Source organism: Oratosquilla oratoria, chromosome 20 (assembly GCF_046742065.1).
Source record: "Oratosquilla oratoria isolate Oo_2021 chromosome 20, ASM4674206v1, whole genome shotgun sequence".
Classification (NCBI taxonomy): domain Eukaryota; kingdom Metazoa; phylum Arthropoda; class Malacostraca; order Stomatopoda; family Squillidae; genus Oratosquilla; species Oratosquilla oratoria.
The window spans coordinates 2937580-2950079 of NC_134796.1; the positions used below are offsets into that span (position 1 = coordinate 2937580).

The 12500-nt window shown below is 39.3% G+C and overlaps 2 protein-coding genes across 3 annotated transcripts in view; one reads left to right on the forward strand and one right to left on the reverse strand.

Moving 5' to 3' along the window:
* LOC143036374 (beta-1,4-glucuronyltransferase 1-like) overlaps positions 1-12500 on the forward strand; it is an 86147-nt gene that overhangs the window by 7674 nt on the left and 65973 nt on the right. The window lies entirely within an intron of this gene.
* On the reverse strand, positions 7478-8065 carry LOC143036031 (uncharacterized). The gene has a single exon (XM_076203288.1). It carries the CDS (start codon positions 8063-8065, stop codon positions 7478-7480), a length of 588 nt encoding a protein of 195 aa, XP_076059403.1.

Consider the following 12500-nt stretch of genomic DNA (forward strand, 5'->3'; position numbering starts at 1 on the left):
TAAGCTAGTTCATGTATTTGCGACGTCAGTAGTTGAGGGTGTACATTACTGTTAGATGGGGTTTAAGAATCATTTAGATAAATACCTAAGTAAGATGCTGTAATGATTATAATTTATCTTATATCATTTGTTTTTGTTTTGTTATCATTTGTCTGTCTGATTTTCATTTATTATTAGTTATATGTCAATTTATTATTATTTACTATTTACCTGTTTGTTTATTATTTAACTATACCTATGCATTTATTTATGTATTTTATTTGTTATTTACATTATTATAGTTTTTTTTTTATTCTCTTATTATTAATATGATTTTTTTTTTCGCATCCGACATAGATATGGATCAAAAGGTCTCCTGTCGGCATGCTCCGCCTTTGTAATCCTTTGCAATCCTTTGTTTACACGGTCGAACGGTTCGTCGAACGCGGTTCGACAGACACGTGATGTGTGAACGTGTGAACGGGGTATTTGGTTGTCGAACACGTTGGTGAAACCCCAAATACCCCGTTCACACGTTCACACATCACTTTAAACACGTGTCTGTCGAACCGCGTTTGACGAACCGTTAGAGATGATAAGGGACTGCCAAGGAGGCAAAGTCGGTCGACCTGCGTCCCGAACAGGTTATTTGGGAAAATGAATTGTACAAGTCAACTGGTATAAATCAAGAAACTGCAGAAAAACGAAGTATGATTGTCCGCTACACTAATTCTCTATGTGCGTTCATACACATACTCTAGTCGTAGCAATTTCTCTGCATGTTCCTAAAGTTAATTATATATGCGAGTCTTTAAGATCATGTGCTGGGTTTTATTTATAAGATAATTCATTCCATGGTGAAATATATTTTAGACAACAAACTTTCATTTGAATTTCAAGGTTTTAGAAATTCAGACTCATTTAGAATTACGAAAATTACAAATGTACACTTGCTTTTAAGAATAAATAGACGCTGAAGATGTCATGGTATTATGAGAGGTGTCAACGTTAAAGAAAAATAAGATGGTTTAGATTTCAGAAACGTGTAACTTTAGACTTCGATACCAGAAAAAGTTATATATTTCGTAAAATGATCAAAGATAATGAAAGGGAGTGTGTGTGTGTTCAAGGTACAGAAGTTTGTTTCAAATATATTTTCGAATATGGAGGTATCTTCCTCACTCACGAGGCCTGACCTGTATTTATTACGAAAGAAAAGAGATTAATCAGGTGAATGTTTCATTGAAAAAATTTATCAAGCCGGGTACAAGTTGCTATGTGCGACTAGTAGGCGCCTAGTAGGTGGGAGAAAGTGTGGAGAGGCTAATTGATATTCTAGTTAAATCCTAAAACTGTACAAGAGCAGAATAGGAGTGCAGACGTAATTATCAAACTCTATCTAGCAACAGTTAGACTCATCCTTGACTATGCGGTACAGTTTTGGTCTCCGTCCTACAGAATGGACATCGATTCACTAGAATCAGTGCAGAGAAGAATGATCAAAATGATACATGGACTTAGAAATTTGCCTTACGAAGAGAGGCTTAGGCACCTTAACTTACACTCTCTGGAAAGACGCAGAATGCGGGGTGATCTAACAGAGGTATTCAAGTGGATTAAAGGCTTTAACAAGGGTGATGGAAACAAGGTCATCATATTAATACAACAGGGCAGGACTCGCAGTGATGGACTTAAACTAGACAAATTTAGATTTAAGAAGGAAATAGGCAAGAATTGGTTTACTAATAGGGTGGTCAACGAATGGAATAGACTTAGTAACCATGTAGTGAGCGCTGAAACTATCAGTTGTTTTAAGAAACGATTAGACAGCTTAAGGGATGGGGATGACAGGTGGAGATGGATACGGAACTGCCTAGTGTAGTAGGCCTTATGGTCTCTTGCAGTCTTCTTCATTATGTTCTTATGGGAGCGTGGAAGGTCTGGTTTTCCTCGTTGTCCATTTGATCTAGTTTGGGAAGGATGGGAAGGAGATTTCGTGGGAGGAACCTAATCCTCCAGAACATTATCTGGATCAACCGTTTCTTAATTCTGTTTAACCATTCAGCGTCGACTACGGCAATTGTATCCGTTGAATTTTGGCTTCATGTTTTATGTGTCTTGTTGAAAGTGCGCCTTTACGATGTTTTATTTGTTGTATGGAGAAGGAAGAGGAGCACTGAGAACATCGTAAGTTGAAGATCTATTAATAGTTACCTCATTAATGCATATTCATGCTGCCTCCATTGCCTTTCTCATCCTTTCGCATTCTCTATTGGGATATTATTTTTCACCAAAAAGTTCATTCCCAAGACATTGTTCGTTAATATCTAGTTATTGGCCATGGAAAATGATTGAGGATGGGCTAGGTTCTCTTGCTGAGCCAGAAGTCACCCTTGATATTCACGTCAGTAAGTGGAGACTGTGAGACGTGGGTGAGGCGTTGCTCGAGCTAAAGCCCTGGACACACACACACACACACACACACACACACACACACACACACACACACACACACACACACACACACACACACACACACACACACACACACACACACGAAGAAAAGAGCCTGTCGCACAATCCTTTGCAAAGCATACACCACCTATCACCACACTAGGACTACCCACTCTTGCTGACTGCTATCCTCAGAGTCTGAGGTCGTTTGCGTTCCTCGGCACCGGAACCTGCTGCCTCCATAGGTACCACGACCACGGCTGCAGGTGCGGCGCCATAGTACCATCAAGCCGATCAGACCACGCACCGACCGGTATAAGAAGAGCCCCATACCGACATTTGTGGACTTAACAACAAGAATTAACATTGTTGTACTACACACCTACTCTTCAGCTTACTATTTTTGTTTTGTTATTTGAGTGCTTGTAACAACATCTTTTCACTGTCATAGTTTTATGTTGTTATAATCTTGTAGTATGTATATTTTCAGCAGTAATGCTGCTGTACCCAATAAACTGATTATTATTATTATTATTATTATTATTATTATTATTATTATTATTATTATTATTATTATTATTATTATTATTATTATTATTATTATTATTATTATTATTATTATTATTATTACTATTGCACACACATACACACACACGCGCGCGCGCGCGCGACTGAAATGAGTTCGTTTGAATAAAAACGACTTCATTTACCTTTTTACGAATTTCCAAATACGTCATATGTTGAGAAGATGAATGACAAACTAAGAGAAGTTAAATCAATACTAATATTAGACACATTATTGTAGACATATCGTTGAATTGTCCTTAGTTAAGTCTAGAATAGTCTAAGCAAAGTCGTCTTCCATCTTTTCCAAATCACATTTGACGAAAATCGTGATAATGTGACTGGGGCTTAAGCAAGGCGCGGACTGGCTTAAGGTGTTTGTATATGACAAGTTTCTCGAGCGTTAAATGAGTGCCACGAATAGGTAATGTTCTCTTGCTGTCAAAGGATTAGTCCACGTGTATAAACTAGTTAATGAAAAATAACAGACGACAGGTACGAGACAGGATTAGGAGATGTGATGTAGACGTCGCAGACTGTGACAGATCGTGAAAACGCTGACGTAATGTTGAACTGTTTTCATGTGCACACCCGATGTCATGCAAAACGAGCATATGAGCATATATATTATTATAGTTTTAATTTATTATTAATATGATTTTTTTTTTTTTTTTTTTTTTTTTGCATCCGACCTAGATATGGATCAAAAGGTCTCCTGTCGGCATGCTCCGCCTTTGTAATCCTTTGTAATATATTGTGACAAGGCATTTACACATGAATCAATAATTATAAAAATCACACAGGAGCGATATACAGTACACACTTCACATTGGCGGTGTGTACATCCTATGTTTACTTCTGGTTATAGTTTTCTGTTTAACAGTATACTTATAAACTTCAATAACAAATGCATAACACAAAAATATGATCATTAACACAACCCGTCCCTATAGCGATAGCGTGCATGAGAAATAGCAGAATATTACAGTATTTCTACGTCGTTCGCTTTGGGCCGGTCGTGATAATCGTTGATTTAAATATTTTATGATATTGATTGACGTCACTACAGTATAGCTTCTGTAAAGATTACAAAGGATTACAAAATATGAGCATGCCGACAGGAGACCTTTTGGTATGAAAAGTGGCCAATGAAATCTAACACAAGTAAATGCTAGGTAATGCACATAGGTAAAAATAACAGTAAGTACGATTACAAGTTATTTGGAAATTCGTTAACAAAAGTGGATAGTGAAAAGGATATCGGCGTAATTATCAGTAACGATCTCAAATCATCCAAGCAGTGTATTTCAGCCTCTGAGAGAGCAAATAAGATTCTAGGACTGATTACGCAATCTTTTGACTTCAAAAGTCCATCACTCATTAACAAGCCATATAAATCGTTAGAGAGATAATTAGTAATAAATAAAAACCAAATAAATAATAATAAACAAACAAATAATAACAAACAAATAAACATCTTCCCTATTACCCTCTCCTCCATATTATCCACCTCGCCATCATCACCTATGAGAATAACGTGGTCCATATTGCCTCTCATTCAAGGGGCTTGGGATTTTTTTTTTTTTTTTTTTGGGGGGGGGGGGGGTCGAGACATGTACGAACTTCGGTCTTACGAGGTTCACAGGCGACCGAGACCACGCCTCTTTGTACGGAGACGAATCGAATTTGCGGGCGGGTGCATCTCGGAAGAGGCTACTGGCCGTTACAAAGGATTACAAAGGCGGAGCATGCCGACAGGAGACCTTTTGATCCATATCTAGGTCGGATGCGAGAAAAAAAAATCATATTAAAAATAAAATAATAAATAAAAACTATAATAATGTAAATAACAAACAATATACATGAACAAATGCATAGGTACAGTTAAACAATAAACAAACAGGTAAACAGTACAGCAGCGGCAAGCCGCAGTAACGATAGGGGTGATATTGACCGAAGCAAACAAACCGAAAAATAATCTTAAACTCCGAGCGACCGCTATTCGCAGAAGACGAATAACGATTTACTGATGATGATTGGCAGTGGTCATATTCTAATGGGTTTCCTAGCCTCGCGTCTATGCAGTCAGTCATTATTTTCAACTGCAGTCATCATTTGTGGCGTCCGGCCACGGCGACAAAGACGATGGCCCTCTTGATTTTGTGGGATGAACTTCGTAGCTCTTCTCATCGCTTGAATGGCCAGTAGTCTGCTTCCGGACTGGGTCCAAAACACGCAAACATATACTAACACGCGCGCACCACATGGTTCACTGGTGTAGTGGTACCGTGCTTGACTATTCAGCGATCTAAGTTCGACTCTCGCCGAAGACTGAAAATTTCAACATCGCTGCACTGCGAGCCGGTACCCCAACTCTGGTGGGCAAGGAGCTTGGTGTGCGTGTGTGTAAACCCAGAGCATTACTGTACCCATAGACCGGGTAATGTATGAGCTCCGAGCTCTCATCTAGAAGGGTAATAGTCGTCGATCACGAGTCCAACACGTGATCCAAGATCGTAGTGAATCACAGCCCCTCATTGCTAGTGTTTTGTCGAACAAGCTATTCAAGAACAGCACTGAAAAGAAGAACTTATGAACAGCGCTGCATAAAGCCAGTTGTACTGCTTACTCATTCAGAGATTGGGTCAAGTGCCATATGACGGAACAAATCTTCGAACAAAAGCGTAATAGAAAAAAAAAAAAAAAAAAAAAAACCATCAAGAGAGATGTTGATTTGGCAACCCCAACCAAAAGAGAAATCATTTTGGAATTACTGAAAACGACGTTTTTTTTTTGTTTTTTTTTGTTTTTTTCAAATAAACCATTGGAACTGACTCACCATGCAGTTCCAATTGCCACCATTTATTTCCATGCAGACGAACTGTACGTTTGGAGTTTGAAGAGTGTTTCTTTTTCCACTGGTGACAAAGTCCAGGGACGAAGTTTTTTTTTTTTTTTTTTTTTTTTTTTTTTAACTTATTGACTAACATGAAATTTTCCAGAGAAGTCGACAATAATCCCCAAGAAACCTTGATTAATGCTTACATAATACTGCTCATCGTATATTACACCTATCTTGGTTACTGATAAGAAGAATAGTTACTGATTAAATGCTTCTGTTAAAATTTTGTCCGTACCTTACTTATTATTATTATTATTATTTTTTTTTTTGACGAGTGATTAAACTTGTGTATTTTTTTATTCACGCGCACATCTCACGAGTGATTAGTAACGCGATTCATTTCTGCCGCTACCTCATTCCAAGCATTATATTTTACTTTTGATGTCATGTTACCGCTAAATTGACCAAGAATGAGATGACGCCTTTTGACGATCTCTTCCGTAAGCCCATGCAATTCCATATCGCTGTATATATATGTGTACACACACACACACACACACACACACACACACACACACACACACACACACACATACACACACGCACACACACACACACACACACACACACACACACACACACACACACACACACACACACACACACACACAAACACACACACACACACACACACGCGGAAACGTAAACAAGAAGAGCTTTGAGTTTATTACTGACATTTCGACACTGGTCTTTTTCAAGGGAAACTACATCTAAAGGATAGATACACAGTTATATATATATTTTACGTGTGTTGTTCGCTCCTCTTTTTTTTTTTTTTTTTTTTTTTTGTCTACAATTGTTGATTGCTAGGGTTGCCACTAGGAGAGGCCATGTGATGAATCCTCCTCTGCTGTTATTAGTATTATTTTCACTAATTTCTGCGGTTTCTATAATTGTTCTCATTTTCTTGTTGAGTCCTTGGTGTAGTATTTATTTATTTATTTATTTATTTTTGGGGGGAGGTGTCCTGTTTTACCTGTGTGTGTTGCAAGTGAGCTGCTAGTTCCTTGTGACCTGACATCGATTTTGTGTTGTGTCCGTTTTGTGATCCCTTGTCCGCTTTCTCCATAATATGACTGATCACACCCTGTACACGGGATTTTATACACAATGCTATTTTCATTTTTAAAGTATATTGTTTTGTTTCTTATTTTTCCTATTTGCCCTGTGTTTGTAATTATTAATTTTTTTATTGAATATATTTTCTTAATTTTGTGACTACTGGAGAGGTTGGGATTACTAATACATTGTTCTTATCATTTTCTTCTTTTTCTTTGTTATTTGTTGCTCTTTCAATTATTTCTTGTGATTTCGTTTTTGACTATATAATTAATCTCTTTGGATATTTCAATATTTGAAATATTGAAACTGTTTTATTTCGTCTTTCTATATATTCTGTGCTACATATTCTGTATGCGCGTAGGGAGAATCCAATTATTATACCTGATTTAATTATTTCACAGTAACATGATAGGTAGTGGACATAACATTCTTTTTTGGTTTGTTTTCTGTGTATTTTATATTTTGGGCCGGAATCTGTTCTAATAATTGTTGCGTCTAAAATGATAAGCACCCTTCTTATTCTTCTTCTAATGTGAACTTGATCTTTTCGTGCACATTACTTAGTAATCGGACTTTGTTTTGCATGTTTGGGGTTTTGGGTGTTATGTCTTCTACATACTTTAGCCATGTGGTGTGTCTGCCTATTATTCTTGCTATGTTGTCCATTTCTAATGTTTCTAAGTAAATATTTGTATCTACTGCACTAAACGGCGACCCCATAGGGAGACCATAGTGTTGCTTATATTCTTCTTGGTTGAATGCAAAGGGGTCGAAGTCAATGCTTAGAGAAATTACTTGTAAATAGTCTGGTTTTGGAATAGGTAGTTCATTGTCATCTAAATTTTCTGTTACTCTTTTTATAGCGTCTAGTGTTCCATTTACTGGAATATTTGTAAACAGCGATATCATGTCCAGGCTGTGTAGTTTCTTGTCTGTAAATTGTATATCTTTAATCCATTTATCATATCTCCTGAATTCTTCCGATGGGTTACGCTTAATGATCCTAACCTTTTTGAGTGGTTTGGCTAACTGTTTAGCTAATCTATGTGGTGCGCTACAGATTTCTGATGTCATGGGTCTTAGTGGGATGCTTGGTTTATGCATTTTAGACATTCCACGTATGTGTGGGGGGCGGGGGGGGCTTCTAGTAAATGTAGCCATTTCTTCCCTCCTTCACTTGTTTTCAATATTTTCCTAACTTTCATATTAAAAGTGTGTGTTTTTTTGTTGAGCGTACCCTATGTGTTTCTTTTCGTATATTGGTGTGTCTTCTAAAAGAGTAATCGCTTTGTTTATGTAATCTGTTTTGTCCATAATGTATATATCGCCATCCTTATCTCCTCGTGCTTTGGAATAATGGAATCCCCCTCTTGAAATGCTTCAGTAGGGTTATTCTAATTGAGGCTTAACCTTACCGTTCCAGAGGGGCATCTCATCAGCCGACCAGAAGCTATAAACTCCCGGCCACCTTGTCGGCTAGCGACTGGCGGGAATGTAGTGTGCTTATGTCGCCGCTAGTAAGCGGTCAGGCTTCAAACTGAGCCCAGTATCTGGTGAGATTACGAGATACTGATGCCCGGCTGCGGCGTTCGGCCATATCCGAACTATTGGGCAATGGCTTGGTATCTGGTGCCTTTAGTATGCTGTCGGCATTAACCTGAGCTTCTGTCCTTGGGGTTAGTCTTTCAACAAAGACAGGGTGTTATAGAATTGACAGAGGAGAGAATTAAGGAGAGTAGCAGAACGGAGGCATAGTAGAAGTTAAAAGTGATCTGAATTCTCTTTTGAGCGGACTTCAGCATAAAAGAATGCCGCGTGAGTTTCGCCCGTGGGAATGTCACTAAAGACCCGTATACACTGAATTCATAAGGCCCCTTTCACACTAGGCAATCAGTGACCGTCACTAGTGGCCGTCACTAGTTGCCTAGTGTGAAAGTCTCGGGCAACTGCAAGCAACCAGTGACTGTCACCGAGTTGTGGAATCCTTTCTCATCATCTCATTAGTCGAAAGAATGGTATCAGTGAAAGAGGTGCTTCTTCTGGAGGCTTTGCTGGTCAAGAAAAAGAGACGGTCGGTGACGGCAACTGCTAGTGACGGTCGCTTGTTACCGGAACGGGCAACAGCCATAGCCTGTCGCGCAACCGGGCAACCGCAGTGACGTAGTGTGAAAGGCTCAATTTGAAATAATGGTAGGCAACAAGTGACCGTCACTAGTTGTCTAGTGTGAAAGGAGGCTTAGACGGGTGAGGAGCAAAAGGGAGGATCCCACCTTCAGCATATAGTCATCCCTCAAGATAATTGAAATCATCCGATGACATTCACAGCAAACTCTGTTAAGGACGTCAGGGTATGATATAGAAATTAACCACTTGCCACATGACCTTTCCTCAAGCTGAAAGGAATCATCTGACATCCACCATAATCAAATACATAGAGTTCTGTCGAAGCAACAGGATTCTTTAGAAACGCCGAGATGTGATAAGATGTCTGGGTTATTTTTTTGAAACAGGAATTTTTGGCATGATCAGACCCCGGCACGAGGACAAGGAGGGTGCTGATAAAATAGATCAACTAGATAAAGTGGTCAACGTCATCGAGTGGGCCGGTGGCGTAATCGGTAGCGGGTTGGTCACTCATTCGTTTAGTTGTGGGTTCGAGTCCCGCCCAACAGTCCAAGCGCAGAGGACAAAAATGAAGGCTTGGGTTACAGCTATCCTCCCCCTGGTATAGGCGAGTTTATTATTATTATTATTATTATTATTATTATTATTATTATTATTATTATTATTATTATTATTATTATTATTATTATTATTATTATTATTATTATTACTATTATTATTATTGTTTGTGTTGTTATTTTCATTATCAATTTAATTATTAGTATTACCAATATTATCGTTATTACTAATCATCATTACCATCATCGTTCTCATGATCATTATTTGTTTTTATTCTTGACAGAAATATCATCCACTCTAAGAACGACCTCCACAAGGAGTGATTATAATTATTAGTACTACCAATAGTATTATTATTATTACTAATCATCACCATCATCGTTATCATGATCATTATTTGTTTTTATTGTTGTCAGAAATTTTATCCATTCTAAGAACGACCTCCACAAGGAAAGGAGCCACTAAAAATCTAGAAAAAAAAAAAAAAAAAACACTGCTTGATGACTTAACCTAGAAACTAACCAGTAAAGCCGCGCTGTCTGGTGAAAGGTAAACTTGTAAGACATCAATCACTTCATCTCATGATGAGTTTTGCATGTAAACATCTTCAGGAAACAACAACAACAACAACAACAACAACAACAACAACAACAACAACAACAACAACAACAACAACAACAACAACAACAACAACAACATGGAGGTCGACATCAATCACTTCATCTCTTTCCCAGTGTCCAATCCCCCCCCTTCTCCTCCTCCTCCTCCTCCTCCTCCTTCCCCCCCTTTTCTCTCCCCGTTCCCTCCTTTCCCCTTATTTAATCTCAAGTATTTGTGTCTCAACTTGTACTTGAAAAAGCTGTAATAAGCGAAACGTCGTACAAATAAAGGCTCCGTCCTCATATGGTGTTTATCTCGTCAAACTTCATCTCATGTTGAGTTTTGCCTGTAAACATCTTCAGGAACCAACGAGTACCTACAAGGAGGTCCGTCGATACTTATATCAAAGAAGATGACCCCCCCCCCCGCCTCGCGTCTTCAAGAGCTGTCAAGACTCTTACGGTGGTATTCTTAAAAAAATTCTTTCCCTTCCAAAGATTTATATTAGATTTATATAAGGAAAGATTCATGTAAGGAAAGAATTTTTTAAAGAAATCACCGTTCTTACGGTGGTATTCTTAAGAAAAAAAACTTTCCCTTCCAAGGATTACTTACGTCCAATAGTCAGTGAACATGAGGCTGGAGGATCACCTTATCTATCCCTGTTAAGAACGTAAGAATGAAGGAGACTGCAAGAGACCATAAGGCCTACACTAGGCAATTCTATATCCATGAACACCTATGACCCCAACCATTAAGTTATCTAACCTTTTCTTAAAACAACCGATAGTTTCAGCGCTCACTAACTACATGGTTATTAAGTCTATTCCATTCGTTAACTAATTTATAGGTGTGAGAATCAACACCGTATGAGATCGAAACCTTTATTGGTACGACGTTTCGCTTGTTACAGCTTTTTCAAGCTGTAACAAGCGAAACGTCGTACCAATAAAGGTTTCGATCTCATACGCTGTTAATTCTCACAGTCTTGTCGGCTTTTGCCTTTGTGTTTCTACTTATATGCAAGGGGGGACGGAGAGGGGGGGGTCGCCGATTAAATGAAGCGGCCTTGCTGTGGATGTGCTGTGTCTTGCGACACTGCTTCTGACCCAGGGCGGTGGGCAGGGTGCAGGGATGACCCGTCATCCAGGAGGTGCTCAGATGAGAGGGAGGGTGGGAGGGGTGTGGAGTGTATGTAGGGATGAAATGGGTGGGAGTGTTTTTATGCCTTTCCCTTTTTGGCTACCTCCCTTGTAAGGGGGAAAAAGCCTTGGTATATGTATGTATGTATGTATGTTTCTACTTTATAGGTAAACCAGTTCTTGCCTGTTTCCTATTGGCAAACCAAATCTTGCCTATTTTCTACTGGTAAACCAGTTCCTGCCTACTTCCTTCAACTAAATGTGGGCAGACCTTCTCTGGGTGTGGAAGGGCTTGTGTCCGTAGATGTGGGATAGTGGAATGAGAGGAGAATTTTTATTCAGAGGAGATAAACCCACATACGGGCTTTGTCTCAATAAAGAAGAATTAAAGAAGGCTATGCTAGATACCATGTTGGGCTGTATGTTTATGGTTGAAGTCTTTTTTCATACATAAACAGCCTCAGATAGCTCTTAGTGATCATTACGACAGTCAATATCCATGGTGGAATTATCCAACGTATCCCTGTAATTTTTTTGTTCATGGTATTCTCGGTGATGATGTGTAATTGCCTATTCTTGCTGTGTGTGTGTGTGTGTGTGTGTGTGTGTGTGTGTGTGTGTGTGTGTGTGTGTGTGTGTGTGTGTGTGTGTGTGCGTGTGTGTGTGTTTATGTGTTACTATCATTATTACTTATTTTTTGCTTTGGTTTGCCGCCTACCACTGCTTCAAGCAAAGGAAGAAACTGACTTATCTTCCAGTCTGCCCAAATCGTTTGTGTCCATTGGCTGCCGGGACCTTCGCCGGGCGGAGGAACCCACCTGGGGAAGATCGACAACAAAGGACGCTGATAGACACCCCCCCCCCTCCCCGAGCCCCCGAAGGATGACCCCAACCCGAAGGATGAACTCGAGCAAACTAGAGGAACCCAGGTCCCACAAAGAAACATAACCCTGAAGGAAACCCTGACCCTTAGGGAACCCCGGCCATCCCCACAGAACCCTCTAAAAGAATCCAACCACCGAAGGATCAGCCCCGACCCAAAAAGAACCCCGGCCTCGACAGAAGTACCCAATCTAAAAGGAACCTCAGGCCCTAGAAGACCCTTCCCCCCAAAG

Excerpts from the sequence above, each read along its gene's own strand:
- LOC143036031 (XM_076203288.1), bottom strand. The coding sequence starts at position 8,065 with ATGCATAAACCAAGCATCCCACTAAGACCCATGACATCAGAAATCTGT.